The sequence below is a fragment of the Aethalodelphis obliquidens genome, unplaced genomic scaffold (genome assembly GCF_003676395.1).
Source record: "Aethalodelphis obliquidens isolate GAN/ISIS:26980383/991018 unplaced genomic scaffold, ASM367639v1 scaffold5, whole genome shotgun sequence".
Taxonomy (NCBI): Eukaryota; Metazoa; Chordata; class Mammalia; order Artiodactyla; family Delphinidae; genus Aethalodelphis; species Aethalodelphis obliquidens.
In genome coordinates, this window is record NW_020837949.1 from 14,895,999 (window position 1) to 14,916,989 (window position 20,991).

At 35.2% G+C, this 20,991-nt stretch overlaps 1 protein-coding gene across 4 annotated transcripts in view; it reads right to left on the reverse strand.

The window, feature by feature from the left end:
* TRIM24 (tripartite motif containing 24) overlaps positions 1–20,991 on the reverse strand; it is a 94,876-nt gene that overhangs the window by 37,659 nt on the left and 36,226 nt on the right. For all 4 annotated transcript variants that reach the window (XM_027101783.1, XM_027101782.1, XM_027101786.1 and 1 more), the window contains exons 2-6: positions 18,202–18,320; positions 14,757–14,904; positions 10,797–10,929; positions 5,138–5,254; positions 1,631–1,745 (exon numbers count right to left, since the gene is read on the reverse strand). In XM_027101783.1, coding sequence (XP_026957584.1) covers positions 1,631–1,745; positions 5,138–5,254; positions 10,797–10,929; positions 14,757–14,904; positions 18,202–18,320 — 632 coding nt within the window. The remainder of the gene's footprint in view (positions 1–1,630; positions 1,746–5,137; positions 5,255–10,796; positions 10,930–14,756; positions 14,905–18,201; positions 18,321–20,991) is intronic.

Sequence of the window (20,991 nt, forward strand, 5' to 3'; positions counted from 1 at the left end):
GAGCCTGTGTGCCGCAACGAGAGAGGCCACAACAGTGAGAGGCCTGCGTACCGCAAAAAAAAAAAAAAAAAAAAGAAGGATTCTGTGAACCAGGAGACTGGGTATGAAGACTGAAAAGCATTTTTAAAAGGTGCTGCAAAAATTTTAAGTTAAGGGTTTCCCTGGGCGCAGTGGTTGAGAGTCCGCCTGCCGATGCAGGGGACGCGGGTTCGTGCCCCGACCTGGGAGGATCCCACATGCCATAGAGCGGCTGGGCCCGTGAGCCATGGCCTTTGAGCCTGCGTGTCCGGAGCCTGTGCTCCGCAACGGGAGAGGCCACAGCAGTGAGAGGCCCGCGTACCGCAAAAAAAAAAAAAATTGTAAGTCAATAAAGTTGATTTAAAATAATACTGATGACGAGGTTCATCCCTAGAGATTTGGGGATGTGGTCATCTTTTGTTCCTTATCTTGATTTTTAAAGAACTCCTCAAGTGATTCTGATTTACAGTGAAGTTTGGAAACAGCCACAGCAATGTGTGCACTATTCATCTCTGAGAAGCAAATCTATGCGACATTTGATTTTAAGCAGAGCTTTGAAATCTTTTAAAATAGTTTAAATGCTTCTATCTAAAAAAAAAACCCAACCAAACAAAAAAAACACACCACCGCCCGCCCCCCAGAACCTTGAAAACACAGTTACTGTAAATGTATTCCTCCTAGCCGAATACTTTTTCACTAAGTATTTGTTTCCAAGAGGAGAGAGAATTATTTTGGTCTTTGTTTCCTGTATGATTGATTAAACCATGGGAATGACCATGCTTTCCCAGGAGGAAGAGAACCTTCTGACAAAGACCTTATAATTTTGTCAACTATAAAATAAAGATGTTGAACTAAATTTTTTCTATGAGGCTTTTTTAAAAATCTCCGAACATCAGGATTCTTTTATTCTCTTCTTAATTTGCTTCTCTACTGTTAAATTCTTTTTGCACCAATACATTAAATGGATACCAAAATATCATGCAATTAATATTATGTTAAGATACCATGTAGAAGTTGTAACCTCATGTTATTTGAGTCAAACACTGACTCTGGATCTTGACCTTCATGAATATAAGAAAGCTGATGAAGTTAGTAATATTTTTCTTACCTGCAGTGACAAACAACTATCTTAAGTGCCTTGAGCATCTCTCCCTGAGTACTGCTTTCACAGTTAGGACTGCTGAGGGCAGGAGACACATCCTTTTACCTAATTTCTCGTAAGGTTAAATGTATATATTTGAGAACTAAATATAACTAACTTAATGTAACTTTCTGAAAAACTTTGCTCAATTGCACTCCTCTGGTGACCCAAAGCTGTCAATTCAATGGACCTCTAAAAAGATTCATCTCTTTACATCTCTTTAATATTTACTAAGCTCCTCCTTCAAGCAAGGCATTATATTTTGTGCTCTGAAGTAAACAATAAGGATTAAGACATTCCTACTGTATCATACAGCCGTAAACTGTCAGATACAAGGTAGAGCCTGAGAATGGAGAAAAATATTACTGAATCAAATGTAAACAATTATACAAAAAAGGCTGTGATTTCAAATACACGAGAAAATACTACAGTAAATCACTACAACATACTGTCCCATTAACAGTAACTTACCTCAAGCTGATGCAGTAGAGCTTTTCCTTTTTTATTTATTTCTACCATCAATGTAAATATGGCAACTTTAATATCCTGTTCCACCTGCTTCTGATTTTGATTTACTTCAATTATCCTGAAAATTAAACAAAAGGGGGAAGTCTAAAATCTAAGGCAGAAGATTTGTTTTACAGTATGTAATATTGATTTTCTAATCCCTAAATTAGACCAAAAAGTTTTCAGCTCTTAAAAGCTCAGCTTTTTCTAAGGGTGCTTCAGTTTAAATAGACTTTCTTGAAGATGAGATAGCAGAAATATTAATTCTTCCAAAAGACATAGTCAATTCAATCTTAAAATCAAAATGTATAAAACTGCAAGAGAATGAACACATCTTAAGAAAACATTATTTGGAAAGATTATGACACCTGGAAAAATTCTCAGCCTAAAAGGTTGGACAAAAAAATGATTTATAAACAAGATAAGGAAAACCAGGACTGAATGAGTTCTACTGTATTCACTGCAGCTAAGAAGTAGAAAAGCTTAAATGTGTCACTATTATCTTAGTCATCTGAACTGTTACCTATTCATTATATCTGAATAAAAGCAGAAAGACAATAATAGTAGCTTGCTACTTTTAATAGCACATTTGTCTTGAAATAAGCAGCCAAATAACTATATGTTTTTATCAACCAGCATATACATTTTTTCCTTTGATTAGAGAAAATGGGAATGCTATTTTCATGGAGATCAAGATGGATAGGAAAAAAAATACATAGCATTATACCAGAATATCTTATAAAAGCAGAAATAGAATAATGAGGCATCCACCATCAAACATTCTGAGATAAACAAAAAGCTTTATTTCTAAGGTAGATAGCTAGTGGGAAGCAGCCGCATGGCACAGGGATATCGGCTCTGTGCTTTGTGCCCGCCTGGAGGGGTGGGATAGGGAGGGTGGGAGGGAGGGAGACGCAAGAGGGAAGAGATATGGGAACATATGTATATGTATAACTGATTCGCTTTGTTATAAAGCAGAAACTAACACACCATTGTAAAGCAATTATACCCCAATAAAGATGTTTAAAAAAAAAAAAAAAAAAAAAAAAGCTTTATTTCTTCTGCCTGCTTATCTTCCAAAACTTAAGATGAAAAGGGCAGGGATTTTATTCTCTGTTGGAAATTCTTTTTTTTTTTTTTTAATTATAGTTGATTTACAACATTGTATTAGTTTCAGGTGGACAGCAAAGTGATTCAGTTATACATACATATATATATTCTTTTTCAGATTATTTTCCCTTATACGTTATTACAAAATATTGCGTATAATTTCCCTGTGCTATACAGTAGGTCCTTGTTGGTTACCTATTTTATATATAGTAGTGTGTATATGTTAATCCCAAACTCTTAATTTATCACCCCCCCACCAACATTGGAAATTCTTCAAGATAATTATTTGATATCAATATTGGCTAGAGGATCAAGGAAACCAGATAGGTCTAGGAAGCAAACAACCTCAAAAAAAAAAAAAAAAAAACCCAACAAAACAAAAAACCCAACTAATTTAAATCCTCATGATGGTAGAACAGGATGAAAAAGGGACAAGTAATGCCATGTTTGCACATGCATAAAGATGAATTAATAGCAAAGTCAGTCCAGTAAATTTAATCCTTCTATAATCAGGTAGCTATAAAGATACAAAGAATTAGCACCTAATCCAAACAGTCTTTAATTTTTACCACAATTCAAAAACTAAAATCCTTCCACACCATAATGTATTATTTTGTAAAAAGAGCATAAACTACTACTACTAAAAAAAAAAAAAGGTAAAACAAAATTTGGAAAATTCACACTATGTGATTTTAAGACTTACTATAAAAAGCTCTAGTCATGAAGAAAGTGGGGTATTAGCAAGAAAGAAAAGCACAATGGAAAGAGAGTCCAAAATAATCTCACACATATATGGTCAACTGATTTTCAGCAAAGGTACCAAGGCAGTTTAGTAGCAACAGGATAATCTTTTCAACAAACAGAACAAGTGTTGGAACAAATGAATATCCATATGTTAAAAAAAAAAAAAGAGTAAACTCTGGCCCATAGGTCATACCATATACACAGTGAAAGAGTAAGAAAGAAGTCAAAAGGGTGAATTTCATCAACGGTGGATCGTTTACATAAAATTAGTTATTTTACAATTACTACTGTTTGCCACTAGATGGTAGAGATTATCTACCCTTATCATTCCATAAATATTCATTATATATTTTCAATTACTCAGACACAAAATTTTAAACCCACCAATTACATCAATTTGGCAAAAATACAGTACTGTTATTAGAATACGACAAAGGAAATAGTATTTGGTCAACTACAGTTCTCATGTGAAAGAGAAAGGTAAAATGAAATGAGAGCTGATAACAAAAGAATAATAGAAACTAAAAGACGCACAACAGAACTTTTATTATCACAATGTATAGTAGATGTAATAATAACACCAGGGAGTCAAGAAAAGGTTAAATTATGTTTAAAATCTCCATTAAGGAAAGCAGGTAAACCAAGGAATTCCTTGGAAAAAAGTACCAAATGCCCCACCCTAGCCATGTTGAAAAATGATGAGTAACAGATTGTGACAACTGATCTTAAGGAAGATGAACTACAAAAAGGCTGATATACTTTTCCCTATGAACAACATTCAAAGCCCCTGCAAGGCCTCTCTTATTCAGGCTCTTTCTAATAAGCATTTCTTTACCTATTTAAGCAGTGACATGTTACTTTCATGTGCAAAACAACAAAAGAAAGGGAACATGGGATTTCACAGGTGTTGTAAAATGTCAGCATGTGCCTCAAATGGGATGCAAAGGGGGGTACTAGGCAAACTCCCTCCTCCCCACAGAGGTCAATGGTTTGCTCTCCAATCACTGAATTTTAGGACATGAGCCTTTGGACAGTTGATTTACTCCCTTGGAGGACAAACAGTATAACAAGCAATATGTAGAAGCTGTTTAAGTACTGTATCTGACAAGGAGTAAAAGGTATGTGAAACAGTTTAACAAGCCCTGTCTCCTGGTGTTCTATGATCTCTGCCTCATTGCAGTTAAAAGCTGACAGCTCAGGGGAGGCATCTCTAAGTCTAGCAATCCTTAAAATAGCAATTATGTATCTAATTAAGTGTTAAAATATTTTACAGTACTATAAAAATAGTTTTGTTTTTAAATCCTGGCATTTCTTGGATAATTGGAAAACACAAAATAATTAAAAATTATTAATACTTACCTGATAAATGAGCTGTTATTAAATGTAGCTTATTACCATAATAGTTTTGAAATTTCATGGCTGAAAAGAATACTTTCCAAACTTCCCAGAAATCCAAAGTTTCTGGAAAAGTCTTATCAACTATGTGTTATTAGACCCATCCGACAGCTTACTTGGATGTACTTCACCATGAGTTAAGTAAAATGTCTGTTCTTAAAGTTAATATACTTAACACATTATATATAGATGATTTAAGTAATACCATAAATATAAATTTACCTGTTTTGGATCTGATTTCCTGTGAATTTTATGTATTTTGTTTTTTCCATCAGTTTGGTGATTAGTGTATCTATGATCACTTTCTGATTCTGAAAAGCTTCTTCTATAAATTGATATCTGAAAAAATAATAAGCAACTTATTTCACACAAATGTCTGTCTAAAATGAGGAAAAGCCCCAAAGCAAACAAATAACTAATAGGAAACTATTTATGAGTATAAAGGATATAAATAATAATCTTTTTAAAATACCAAATATATCCACAGAAGGCAGGTCCCCCCCCACCACAAATTCTCTCTTAAAAAGGAAGGAGTCTTTACAGATATTAATCATGGACACTCTATTTTTTTAATTTCTATTTTTTAAATAAATAAATTTATTTATTTATTTTTGGCTGTGTTGGGTCTTCATTGCTGTGTGCGGGCTTTCTCTAGTTGTGGCGAGTGGGGGCCACTCTTCGTTGCGGTGTGCGGGCTTCTCATTGTGGTGGCTTCTCTTGTTGCATCTAGGCGTGTGGGCTTTGGTACTATGGCGTGCAGGCTCAACAGTTGTGGCGCACAGGCTTAGTTGCTCCGCAGCATGTGGGATCTTCCCGTACCAGGGCTCGAACCCATGTCCCCTGCACTGGTAGGCGGATTCTTAACCACTGCGCCACCAGGTAAGTCCATGGACACTCTTTAAATAATTTTTAAAATCTGAGAAAAACACATTCAATCATTCAGTTTTACAAGCTTAACAGGCTCCCTTGGTGGACCTGGCAAAAAGTAATCATAGATAAATATCTATGTAGATTTATTAACTATTTTGCAATTTCATAATTATGAAAGTTTGATGCTTTGTAAACAAATATTTTGAAGATCACTTTTAAATAACAGGTTTAAATATACTTTTCAATATTCATTGTGCTACAGGTCACAAATAACAAATATTGCATGCTTTTAATAAATGGGGGGAAGTGAGGTGATGGGGGTAAAACTCCTGATGTTATGCCTTGCGTGTGACAAAGCTTCAAGCAACAATATCATAAAATACCTAAATTAAAAAAAAATTGACTTGAAAGTTAAGATAACAACCTCTGACAAACTATGTAAGATGACTCTAAAGGAGCTCTAGAGAAACAGATGATGTGTAAGATACATAAAAAGAGTTTTATTAAAAGTTTTTCATAAAATGCACAAAATACATTATTTCACATAATGTGATTTAAAAGTGTGAGTGTAATTAAATCAGTAAGTATTATAAGTAGGGTTGCCAGAGTTAGAAAGAAGGGGGAACACACAGTTAATAATATTTCTATTGGATTTCTTTTGTACATAATCATATTGTTTGTAAATACTGACATTTAAAATTCTTTCTTAGGTGCAAGTTTTTTTATCTTAGTAAACTTTTTTTTGTTATACACTCTTTGGGACCCTAATACAATGTAATTATTAAATGAAATGATCAAACTGGTCATCTTTATTTAGGTTTATCCTAAACTCAATGCAAAAAATTTACAATATTCCATTATGATGTTTTCTAGCTCTTTTCATAGATAATCTTTATCAGGTTTGAGAAATTTTCTTTTATTCCTAGTTTGCTAAGATTGTATATCATGGATATACATTTTTTCTTGACTGTTTCTTCTGCCTCTGTGGAGATGGTCATATAATTTTTCCTTTAGTCTTTTAACAGGACGAATTACATTAATGATTTTCAAAGGTAAAATGAACTTTGTATTCCTATAATAAGGCTAACTTAGTTGTGATTCTATTATCCAAAAATCACAATGCTCCTGGACTTGGTTTCCTAATGTATTTCTTAGAAATTTTAAGTTCATTTCATGGGTAAGACTGGTTTGTAATTTTCAATTTTGATTTCTCATAAAACAAGTTGGAGAGAATTCATTCTTTACTGTTCTATGGACAAGACTGTATAGGAAAAGCATTATTTTAACCTTACCTATTTTGTAGATTCATCAGTGAAATCATTTGGGTCTGTAGTTTTCTTTGTGGGATTTACACTAAAATAAAGGACTGTTCTGATTCTCTATTTTATATTGTGCTAGTTTTGGTAAGTGTATTTTCTAAGAATTATCCCACTTCATGTAAAAATTTTCATATCTATTGACAAAAAACCTTTTTATATTTTTAAATGCCTGTAGAAAATGTGGTGATGCCCCCCCCTTTTCACTCCTGGCATTGGTTTTTTGAGTCTGTTTTCTTTTTAATCATTCATAAAGAGATTTGTTAATCTTTTGAAAGATCCAATTTTTGGCTTTGATTCTGCATTGTATTTATTGCATCCTTTTTGCTACTTACTTTGGGTTTAATTTGCTGCTTTTTCTAACTTGAGATAAATGTTTAGGACATTTACTTTTTATCCTTAATATCTAATATATGCATTAGCGATATATATTTTCCTCTAATCGTGGCTTTAGCAGGATACGTCAAGGATAGTATTTTCACTATCACTCAGATAAAAATATTTTCTAATATTCATTGGAATTTCTTCTTTGATGCTTTAAATTTATTTTTACCTGCTTATCTTTGAAATAATTTCAAAGTTAGATTTGCAATAGCACAGAGGTCTCATGTATACCTTTACAAAGATTTTCAAATATTTCCTCAGCAAAGTCCTTTAACTCCTTAATAATTAGTATGCATTTCCTAAAAACAAGGACATTCTATTACGTAACCCCAGTATAATTACTAAATACAGGAAAACTGACACTGAGATAATACTTTCATCTAATCTACAGACCATTCTCCAATTATGTGATTTGTCTCAATAATGTCCTCTATATCATTTCCCCTCTCTAGTCCAGGATACAGTCCAGGATCATACCTCATTGTGTTTTGATATGAATTACATTTCTTCATTTTCAAATATATGGAGATTTTTCTCATTTATTATTGTTTTCTAGATTGACTGCATTGAGTTTACACAAGAATTTATATGATTTCGATCTTCTGAAATATAAAACTGCCCTGGCATATGGTTAATTGATTTTTTCCTTTTTTATGTTTGGAAATAATGTTTATCATTGGGTGCAGTGTCCTTAATGTCCATGAGGTCATTTGCTAATTGTGTTTTTTGACTCTTACTGAAATATCCTTACTGAGTTTTAGTCTGCTTGTTTTGCCGATTACTGAGAGAAACATGTTAAATTTCCCACTATGTGGATTTGTCTCTGCCTTTTTTCTTTATATTTTGTAAGGCTATGAGGAATATAAATTTAGAACTATTATATCTTTTAGACAAAAAGAGCCTTTTATTGTTATAAAGTTTCTCTCTTTATCTCAAATAATGTACTTTGATATACCAGCTTACCTTTGATTAGTGTTTGTATGGCATAGCTTTTCTCATCATTCTTTTTATATACTTAGGTTTTAGATGTTTCTCTCACAAAAAGCAAGTAGCAGATTCTTTATTTGCTTTCTTATCCAGCCTAGAATCTTTTAATTTGGAACATTTTATCCATTCACGTTTATTATAATTACAAATATATTTAGAGATATACCAACTTATCAAGTCTTATTAAATCCCATTTGTTCTTTGTTCCTATTCTCTTTTTTGGCCTGTGTTTAGACTAATTGTTAATTTTTCTACTTTCTCCCTCTGTTATCTTGATAATCATATTGACTTTTACTATTCGTTTAGTGACTACTCTATGCATTAAAAAATGCAGATCTTAACTTATCATCTAAGAATAACTTGTAGTTTAGTACCTTCTTCCTAAGCAATGCATGAACCTTAGAACATGAACTCCATATCCTCCTAACATATCTGTGTGATATTTAACACACACATGACACACCAAGACATTACTGTGTAAGTCAACATTTATTTAGATTTACTCATACTTATCATTTCAGCCGTTCTTTCCATCATGCATCACCTACCGTTCTTCTTCTGCCTAATGTATGCTTTTGTGAGTGTTTACTGGGGATAACTTCTCCCAGTTTATTTTGTCTGAAAACGTCTTTCTTATAAACCTTCATTTCTGAAGATTATGTTCACTGGGTATAGAATTTTAGTTTTATAGTATTTTCTTTTTGCACTTCAAAAATATTACTTTATTTTTTAATTATCCTGCTGGGGAGTTATGGGGCTTCTTGAATATGGGCTAGATGTCTTTCTTCAGTATTACAAAGTTCTAAGCCATTATATTCTGCCCTCAAATGTTGCTTCCTTCCCATTCTTCTCTCTCTTTCTTGGACCTCAATTACACCTTGTGTTACATCTTCTCGATCCCTCTTCCATTTTCCATCTTTCTGTTTATTATGCTTCATTTTGATGTTTTCTTAATTTTCTCCCAGTTCATTAATTCTCATTTCCTGGCATGTCAGACCTGCTCTTAAACCCTCTATTGAGTTAATTTCAGTTACTGTAATGTAAGTTCTAGACATTGTTCACACTGTCTTATCTCCTAGCATATTTGGTTATTTCTAATTGTGTGCTGAATCATTTTGTAAAACTCATTATTAAATAAATCTGAGGTCTAGGATGATGTTTTCTTCCTCCAGGGAGGATTTACATTTTATTCTAACAGGTAACTTGGGGCACAAGCAATAAGATTTCAATTTAATCCAACTTTGGGTACTGAGAAGATCTGATTCTGCACTTTAGTTCCAGTGAGGAACTGTAATATTTACTAGCTCATTCATCTTTACCATAATAGAGTAGACTTTCAGAATCCCAACTCAAGGCAAGAAGAAGCCTTTAACTCCTGTGACCCTGAACTCCAATCCCTGTCTTTCAGCCCTGTGAGCATATTAAAAGCACCCCTCAACCTCTAGGCAAATGCTTCCAAGGGGAAAAAAGCCTGTACCATTCTCTATCCCCACTCCAACCCAATCCTGGTCCAATAATTCTTTATTACCAAGCTCTAAAAATACCTTATCAATGATTTCTGTATTTTGTCCATGTTTTCTAGTTACCCTCACTGGTATGGCTGGTCCAAATTACCTAGTCTGCCATTATTGGAAGACCTTTTTCAACCAATTATATCTGTATCAGTTTATCAGAATCTTACTGTTTAATTCAGTTGTTGCTAATTCAAATGCCTATGGAGGACAGGTTTAAAAGTAAGCTTTGGTAGGAACTATGATGAATTAGAAGAGCATGCCCATCCTAAAGATGACTAAAGTCAATTCCAGTCAAATACTGACATGAAAGTATTGAATATATGGGACCTAGGGCTAAAACAGATTCAATTTTCTTAAAAAACAAAATAAAAAAACCCAGAAAACAAAAAACAAAACCAAAGCCAGAGATCTAAATGTTTTTTTAAAACATAAAATTTTATTTACAACGCTGGCAACTAATTCCATATAGTTTAAAAAAGCGCGTCAGCCAGTGGTTCTCAGCTAGGGTGATTTTGCTGCCTAGGGCATTTGGCAACGTCTAGAGACATTTTTTGGTTGTCACAACTGGGAGAATCCTACTGGAATCTAGTAAATGGAGGTCAAAGGTGCAGTTAAACACCATACAATGTACCAGATAGCCCCCACAACAAAGGCAGCAGCACCAAAGTTGAAAAATCTTGAACTAGGCCAACATACTGATGGCCAAACAAAACATTATTTGCAGACGGCCATTTGGCTGGGGTGCCAGCAGTCGTCTAGTCCTCATAAAGCTGTATTATAAATCTATGTATGTAGGAAAGATGCAGGTACCTGTGCTCTTTATGTTCTAATAACTGGCAGTCCCGACATGTCAGTTTGTCACATGTTTCACAGTAAAGTTTCAGCTGTTCCTTCTTATGAAAAGGACAAAACACTGGTCGCTGACTGGTCACACCAACTGCCTCTGTAGAGACAATGGGAGGCAAAAGAAGAAAATTAACATAACTGAATAGTAAATAATTATTAGATTGTTCATTTAAATTAAAGTCCATTGAGATATAAAGGAGCTACAGTTTCACTGACACCACCATTACCAGCAGGTTTTACAGATAATAAAATATTAAGTATTTTTTGCATTTCTGGAGGAAAAGATAAATGAGCTTTCCACTTTTCAGTGTAAAAATTAAAATTAATTCAGGAGAAAAAGGAAGTGTGTAGCTAAAAAGATGTTTTATGAAATTAAAAAATCTTAATAGCCCAGTTAAGCGAACGGAACCAACTGGAATGTTTTGTATTCCAAATGTGGGAGTTTTTTTTTTTTTAATGCAAAGCAGAAAAATCTAATAAAAATGTATAAAAGAGGTGGTGGAAAAATTATTTCTCCACTTTTGCAAAATTCCTAACAGAGGATACCCATTAACACAGAGATAATCATAAAGTTTACACTATTACACTGTAGTCATCCACATAACTTCTTAATAGTTATCTAGAGTGGAGATAAAACTGGGCAATGCTTATGCTACAATGTTAAATAGAAAAATTAGAATACAAATAAATACAATGACTGATTAAACAATACCAAGGTAAGCTGAGAGGAATTAAAAATTAATGAACTAAAAAATATATTGAGGGTAATTAGATAAATTTAGGGATAAAAACAAAAAGGTAAACTACTATTTAGTCATATCAAAAAGGGAAAAATATATAAAATTCTGAACAAAAAAAGGAAAACAACCAGATAGAGAAAATTAGCAATGTATTAAAAGAATACTAAAAGCACAACACATCAAGACCAAATGGAATTAATTCCAGCAAAGCAAAAATGGTTCAACATTACTATTGTCATAGCTCCCTGCACCCTTCTCCTTGAGGTTCATATCATCTGGGCATCACAGTAGATGATGGGTGACCATACATCCTTAGTTGGCTTGGGACATCCTGGTTTGTACCTGCTCTTCAGGAATAATTATTTATAGAGCTTCTGATTTAGATAATTATGACATCATGTCATCCCTTTATAGACTTCCTTTATTTATGAAGAATTTCAATCCTGACTCATAGTCATCCTCCTAGCCCTTAGTCTCATCATCATCCTGGATGATTCGGAAGTCCACAGAGAGTACCACATAAAGACAAGCCTCTCAGACTTTTTCATCTCTAGAGACTTGTACTTCATTTTAGCTACTTATTCCATTTCATACACACCATGGTCCCACCCTAGATTTATTGTCCATTACTATTCCATTTCTATAATCATAAATTCAAATATCCCACTCTAATAACTTCTACTTTCTAACTTCCCAATTCTTAGTTAAACTACTCTCACTGTACCTCACTGATATTTCTAGTCCCTAACCATTTATTTCGCCCTATCAACTGACACTGTCAACTTCACTTTCTTTATACAGTTAAAATCCCCAAATTCTTCATGTCAACACATGCCTATATCCGCATCTCTTATCCTGTGGAACTTCTAGAATGTTGGTCCGGCTAAACCCCAACCCTAAATAGTTCAATTCTTCTCTATAACTATATCAGACTGCCGAGGACTGATAGAGGAAGTTTTAAGGACTATACCAAATGTAACCTTGATGCTACCAAGCAATCCTATTTCCAAAGCTAGAGCTCTCTTTCAACTGGAGTTATTTCAAATATCCTCCATATTTCTTACCTTTCAGTCCTATTTCCTCTGCTCTCTTTTTCAATAGATGGCTGACTTTACAGAAAAACAGAAGTCTTTCTAGAACTAATCTATTAAATTTACCTGAGTATATACCTGGCCTTTTCTCTTTTGTGTCTCTTCTTCATCAGTGTTCTCAGAAATTATATCCCCCTTTTCCTGTGTCTCAAGACTCCTAGCCTCATCTCTTACTTCTCCTCTTCTTGCATCTTACTCTCCAGCTACACTCAATGTTCCCCCTCTGGAAATTTGTGCATGTGCTTCAGTTTTCCCCACCCTTCTCATTTATGATGAACTTCCATTCATCCTTGAAGTCCCAGACGTGGCCTTCAATGTAAATCCCCAAATCTGAGTTTGATACTCCTTTCATGTGCTCCTACAGAACTTATGAGGCTAAACTATGATTGCTAATTTGTTCACAGTCTTCATCATACTAATAACTTCTGGAGGGTAGGAAGTACCTATCTTATTCACTTTTTCATCTCTTTAATCTAGCAAAGTTCCTGGAATATAGAACAGGCATACAAACACTGGTTGACTCAATGAATAAAAAGCAGTGGATTAATTTTTAAACAGAAATATACTAATGAGCCATAAAAATCAACAAAATGCTGATAAATATTACAACATGGATAAAACCTGAAAACACTACTGTGGTAAGTGAAATAAGCCAGACATTGAGGGACAAATACCCTATGACTCCACTTGTATGAAATATCTAGAATAAGCAAATTCACTGAGACAGATAGTAGATTAGAGGTTAGCAGGGAATGGTGAGGAGAGGGGAATGGGCAATTATTATGTATTGGGTACAGTTTCTTTTGGAAGGGCTAAAAAAGTTTTGGAAATGGTGGTGATGGTTGCCTAATACTTTGAATACAATTAGTGCCAATGATTTGTACACTTAAAAATGGTTAGAATGTCAGATTTTAAGTTACACATATTTTACTGTAAAAAAAATGTTATTAGTGAACTTTACATTATAAGCATAAGCAACACAATAAGAACCCAGAAACCACAATTAAATACATAAAAAGCAAAACTTCTTTGGTTATCTATACAACAAATATCATGAAACAGGTTTACTATAAGAATATCAGAGAGAAAAGAGTTGTAAAACTTTTTTTAAGCCCACCCCTTATCATCTTAAAAATAAGAGACAAGAGAGAATATAAGTTTTTAAAAATTTTTTAATTTTTATTGGAATATAGTTGCTTTACAATGTTGTGTTCGTTTCTACTGTACAGCAAAATGTGTCATGTATACATATATCCCCTCTTGTTTGGATTTCCTTCCCATTTAGGTCACTATAGTACATTAAGTAGAGTTCCCTGTGCTATACAGTATGTTCTCGTTGGTTGCCTATTTTATACATAGTATCAATAGTGTATATAGAAAATAAGTTTTTATGTTTTTTTTGCAGTACGCTGGCCTCCCACTGTTGTGGCTTCTCCCGTTGCGGAGCACAGGCTCCGGACGTGCACCCTCAGCGGCCATGGCTCACGGGCCTAGCCGCTCCGCGGCATGTGGGACCTTCCCAGACCGGGGCACGAACCTGCGTCCCCTGCATCAGCAGGCAGACTCTCAACCACTGTGCCACCAGGGAAGCCCCGAAAATAAGTGTTAAAGACAACTTTTTCACATGTTGTACATTCATACCAAATTAAGGCATTTATAGGAGAAGGAGGGTTGTGAGTATAAAGCAGAATTCTGTATCTATTCATACTGACCAACATTGACAAGTATTCAAATTCAGCCATAATACAGACTTCCTTGTAGTAAAAGACAAGAGTATATTTAATGCTTATGAGTGTATCAAAACAAGTTAGTAGGGCTTCCCTGGTGGCGCAGTGGTTGAGAGTCCGCCTGCCGATGCAGGGGACATGGGTTCGTGCCCCGGTCCGGGAAGATCCCTCATGCCGCAGAATGGCTGGGCCCGTGAGCCATGGCAGCTGAGCCTGAGCGTCCGGAGCCTGTGCTCCGCAACAGGAGAGGCCAAAATAGTGAGAGGCCCGCATACCGCAAGAAAAAAAAAAACAAGTTAGCATGGGAAAGAAAGAATGACTTGGGAGGGATAGAGAAAAAACAAAATTTAAAAATTAATTTATTACCTGGAGATACTTCCTCTTTCTGTCTCACAGTGTGGTCTTTTGTGAATTTCACCCTTTGATGAGCTCTGATGCATGTCTTGCAGAGCCATTCAACACACTCTACACAAAACCCATTAGCTTCTGCATTGTCCTCACAGCTTGTACATACCTAATAAAAGAAACGTCACGTCAATTTTTGAGAATAAAGAAAAGGTGGTCACATGACTAATCATACATAAATGATATACCAACTATACTTGACTCTATCAGTTATCTTCTTAACAGTGTTCATAAATTTAAACTGACACTATGTTTTAAATTATAAACATATGAAATGGAAATATAAGGACATTGCCCTTAGTTCAATATATCAAATATTCTAGGCACTATGCTAACTGCTGAGGATATAACCATCAGAAAAAGCAAGCACAATCCTTGCCCTTATGACATCCAGTCTCCTAGATGAAATGTAGGTTCAAATCCCAGTTCCCCTACTTACTGGATGAGTAGTCTTGGACAGGTTACTTAGAATGCTCATCTTTAAAATAAGGGTAATAACATAAATTTTACTGAGTGGTTGTAAAGATGAATTTTACTGAGTGGTTGTGAGGAAGTCAAACATTACTGAAACAATAATACTAATACATAACTACAAGTTGAGAAGTGCCATAAAGGAAAAAGTATGAGAAGCTAGAAGAACATATGATGGGGGAAAGTAATCTGTTTTTAGTGGGGTTGAATGGTTGGGGAAAATGAGAGAAGAGATTACCCAGGCAAAGCTTTCTCTAAAGAGATCATATTTGCACCAAGATAAGAAAGTTGAGTCATCAATTACTGATGAAAGCTTTCTAGGCAGAGAGAACAGCATGTACCAAAGCCTCCAGCAAGAACATGGCAGGTTCAAAGAAGTGACAGAAAGCCAGTAGGACTCAAGTGGAGAGATCAAGGGGAAAACTGGCAACAGAAGGAGCTGGTGGCAAGGCAGGGGCCAGATCAAGAAGGATCATGTGACAATTTTGGTCTTTGTCTCAGAAGTCTCCTAAAAGCTTTTAAGTAAGTAAGTGACATGGCCAGATGTGCATTTTTAAAATCACTGTCCCTGCAATGTAGAGAAGAGATTAGAAAAAGGGCAAGTGCTTCTGCACAGAGATAGGTAGGAGCCCTTTGCAGTGGTAGAAGTGGAGATGAATGAAGGAGATTTGGGAAGTAAAACTGACTGGTTTGGAGGACGCACTGGCTATGAAATGAAGAAGAGATAGCACCTTTTTTTCCAGCTTATATAACTGTGTAGATGGTGGCACTATTCTCTGAGAACAGGTATTAAGGTTACACAACACATAAGCAGTCCTCATGATATCATTTGTGGATGGGAAAAAAATTTTTCCCCTCAGTCAGTGGTTTACATTAGCCAAATTCCAAATACCTGGATAATATTTCCATAAACCAAAACCTGCCCTTTCTCAGTTCTTGTCTTCTACCTGTCTAACATCTTTTGATGCCACTGACTCTTACTTCCTAGAAGTCATCTGGATTCCTTAACCCTTCCAGATTCTCTTATCTCCCAGATTGCCTCTCTGGACCCCACCACTACTCTTTCTCCTCTGATTCTGTAGATTTTTGTTAGGTCTAGGGATTGGTCTCACCTACTCCCTCGGCTTCAACTATCACCTCTATAAGTATGTCACCTAAAACTTAATCTCCACATTATGCGGCAAAAGGACTACGGGATTTCTATACATAATGTTAAGGAAGGACCTCTAGTATAAAAAGTAAAAGTAAAAAAGCAAAGTGTTAAAGCATATCATACCACTGCTTATCTAGGAAAGATGAGGATGGGATGGGATGACTTATTTGCTTAAATCTTAAAAATAACATAAAATCACTTAGATTATAAAATAATATTAAAAGTGTAAGGATAAAACATAAAAGAAATTAAATGGTTAGCCATAAGGTAGAGAAAAAATAAGGTAGAGGGGTAGGTGAGATGGAGATAGAAGTTTGAGTTCTCTGAATATACTCTGTTTCACAGATTTTATTTTGGAACCAGTATATGAATGTTCTATATGTAGTTAAACAAATTTCAAATTAAAAAAAAAACTAAAGCCCTAAACAAAACCCTAAACAAAAGCAAAATGAAACTAATGCACCTGCCTATCAAGTGGGTGGCTTAACCATACAGAGAAGAATTACTTATTTCAAATAACTTTAAAACATGATGATTTGATTGAATATCGCCAGTACATACATATAGTAATTATTGTCTTCTTGTTTTCTGTTTTGACAGAGATAATGCTATAATCTCCATTTTCAGTACCAATTCTATTCTTCTATACTCTTACTCTGCAAGGCTCAATTATGCTTAATGAGCTGGCTCCACATTAGATTCTAGCAATAGGTGGTGCTGGAGGAAGACTGCAATGCCAGAGGAAAAAGGGACTTGATCGTCTTAGTTGGCTTCCTATTTGCTTGAGTTTTCTGTGAACATCTACAATGCTAGATTCAACTTCAAAATGTCAATATATACTTGTTATATTTTCCCTTCCTCTCTTTTTAAAATAGAAAGTATCTGTTAAATCATTCTCCTGAAAGTCCTAGAAAAATGACCAACTCAATGGTGATGAGCACCCCTAGTATCCATATTGTGCTCTCTAAATACCATTTCAGACTAAAAGGAACCAAGGCTCCTAGGCGAACCAACCACCTGCCAGTGACACTGCGATTGTATCAGAAGGGTTCGGGAATCCTCACTGCCAAGATGGCACAAATTGAGCACCAATAAGGATAACTACAACACATTTTATGTTAAAAATCCATGAGTTCATAACAATAAACACACATACACACCACTCATTAGTCACCTCTGAAGAATGCTAAGAAACTAAGTCACTACTCTAATAATTAGCAACTAAAGGGAAAGAATCAAGCATTTAACCACCTTTCCTGTATAACCTAAGAATAGAAGAAGGAAGCTTTTTTTTCTCTTCCAGTTGAGAAATAAAGAGGAATGACAGAATGAAAATGTCACCATTTTTCAAAGTCCTAATGAAATATGGAATTTTGGCAGTGCTCATTAACGCCATTAACATCAGGAAAAAGACAACCAGACATCATAAGCTTCCTGCTTGAAATACACACAGACATATGGATGAAAGTATTCTTATGAAACAGCCTCTACATTTTTATCACCAGTTTACACAAAATACAGGAGACAGGGAAGCATGTTAAATGACTTAAGGAGAGGTCAGCAGAATTCACAATAAGGTTAACTCTACCGGACCAACAACCCAGTTTATCCAGCAAATATGTTAAAAGGAAGGAAAAAGAAAGCCAAGCAAGGTGAAGGGGGCATCTGAAATTAATTAAAAGATATGTTTGAGACAAACCTACCAAATGCATGGTAAGTTCTCCAGCATTTCAGGCTGCCTCATTAAGAGGAGGCAAAAGATTCAAGACTTAATACACTTACCTGATTAGACTTTTCTACTGTACTGCTGGGAACCTCAGTAGTGTCCTTCACAAAAAAATTATCTATGATGTGTCTCTCGGCACATTCTTGGCTGCAAACTGGACATCGAATGACTCCCACTAGGAAAGACAAAATTGTGTTCTAAGTTGTTTTTGGTTAAATTCAAGTATAACTGACATAACATTAAAATTAGTTTAAGGTGTACAATGTAATGATTTGATATTTGTATATATCACAAAATGATCACCACAAAAATTCAGTTAACATCTGTCACCATGAACAATTACAACTTTTTTTTTCTGGTGGTGAGAACTTTTAAGATCCACTCCTCTAGCTACTTTCAAATATACAATACAATATTCCTAACTATAGTCACCACGCTGTACATTACATCCCCATGACTTACTCATTTTATAACTGGAAATTTCTACCTTTTGCCCCTTTTCACCCATTTCGCCCCACCCCCACCCCCACTTCAGGCAACCACCAATTCTGTTCTTTATATCCATGAGCTCACATTCTAAGTTTTAATACAAACATACTGAGTCCTAACCCAACACATCTCATCCAAACTGTGAATGGATTCTGTGAATGTCCACTCTCTTCAAATTCATACCTATTACTTAACACAAAGCAATTCAATTTATGTATATACAGGGGTTTTAAATGCGTGTGTGCACCCACACATGTGTGTATACATGTGGTGTGTATGTGTATATGTCCCACACTAGTATATTAAATGATGAATGAATGCTCATAATTTTAAATGAGATAACCTTCCAAATAAATATCCTTTTGACTATTCTTTTTATTGTTTAGCAACTTCTCTCACAGTGTTTTTCAAATAGAGATGTGCAGAATCATATGGAGACTTTAAAAGAATGAGAGTTCTGGTTCTCTCTGGACCTATGGAATCAGGATTTCTGAAAGTGGAATACAGACATACCCATTTGTTTATGTTTGTTTTTGTTTTGAATCTCGATTCAGAAACACCAATCTGCTTCCTTTAACAGGTGCAAATAGCGTTCCTTTTGGGTGGGGGGGGGTGTGACTCTTTCATAGTGATTGGTAAAACAATAAATAATTAATAATTGTGAATGAATTAAAATCTAAATTTTTGATTAAATTAAAAAATTTAATATAAACTTGATGCAGTAATTTGTACCAAGGAGACTGCAGTAAGGTCCCCAGATACATTTTTTTCAAAATGAAATGCATAAGAATGAACACAAAGTAATCCAAAGGTCAATTTCATTTGTATATACAAGCAATAAACAAACATTTTAATTAAAAAAACTATTTTACAATAGCAACAAAGAAAAGTACTTAGTAGTAAATTTTTTTAAATGTATAAGGCCATTGTGTAGAAAAATGTTAAGCTATATTTAGAATCATTAAAAAAAAATCTAAGTAATGAAAACACCATGTTCTTGATGGTAAAGATGCCAGTTCTCCCCAGACATGTCTATACATTCAATGCAGTTTTTAATAATAATACCAACAGGGATTGCAGTAGAGTTTTGACAAGCTGGGGGAACATGTCTAACAAATAAGACAGTAAACATATAAAGCTATGGTCATTAAGATGGTGTGATATTTATGAAAGGATAAACAAAAATGGAACAGAATATACGTACCAGAAACACAAGACAGATGTGGCACTAGAAATTGGTGGAAAAGGGGTGCTATAGTTTGCTACAGTGGGAGAAGGATGAAATCAGATCTCTCCTTAATTCAAACAATAATTCTCCAAGTGGGGAAAGCAGGGTGGGTGGGGTGGTGGGATGAACCGGGAGATTGGGATGGACATACATACACTAATATGTATAAAATAGATAACTGGTAAGAAACTGTTGTATAAAAAAATAAAATTAAATTAAAAAAATTCTTCTGGATAGGATAGATTAAGAACTTTAAAACTTTCAAGAGGAAATACAGGAGAGTATCTGTGTAACCTTAGAGTTGGAATAAATTTCTCAATCAAGAAACAAAGAGCAATGGGCGTCCCTGGTGGCGCAGTGGTTGAGAGTCCGCCTGCTGATGCAGGGGACACAGGTTCGTGCCCTGGTCCGGGAAGATCCCACATGCCACGGAGCGGCTGGGCCCGTGAGCTATGGCCGCTGAGGCTGCATGTCAGGAGCCTGTGCTCCGCAAAGGGAGAGGCCACAACAGTGAGAGGCCCGTGTACCGCAAAAGAAAAAAAAGAAAGAAACAAAGAGCAAGGGCATAAGAGAAAGATGAGTAAGTTCAGTAAAGTTAAGAACTACAGTTACACAAAAGATTACCATGAAGAAAGTGAGAAGATAAGCCCCTGATTGGGAGAAGATATACCTGACACACAGCACTGACAAGAAATTAGTAATTAAAATCTGTAAAAATGTGACAATGCATTTCACAAAATAGAAAGATTGAGTAAACATGTTTTTCCTTATTCCAGATAAGTACAGCTAAAGATTCTAGACAGCCTACATAAAACTGAGAAAGGTAGACAGGAGGCAGACTGTCTAGAGACCTCAGGACCCAAGGAATGACAACGGTGAGTTCACTGGGTTTTCTTTTAGCCTCATATATGCCAAAGTAGGTGCTCATGAAGCTACTATCTCAGAAATATCAACAGGTGTAAACAAAGAAAAGTCCACAAAAGCCTGTTCCCTCTATCCAGAGGACAGGAAAAGGGCAGCCTGGCAAGAAAGAAAACTACTCCAGCAAAACACCACAGAAAAAAATGTGCTTCCTCTCCCACCAACAAAGACCCAAGGGGAAGCCTAGACTTCTACCCTGGCCAAGCAG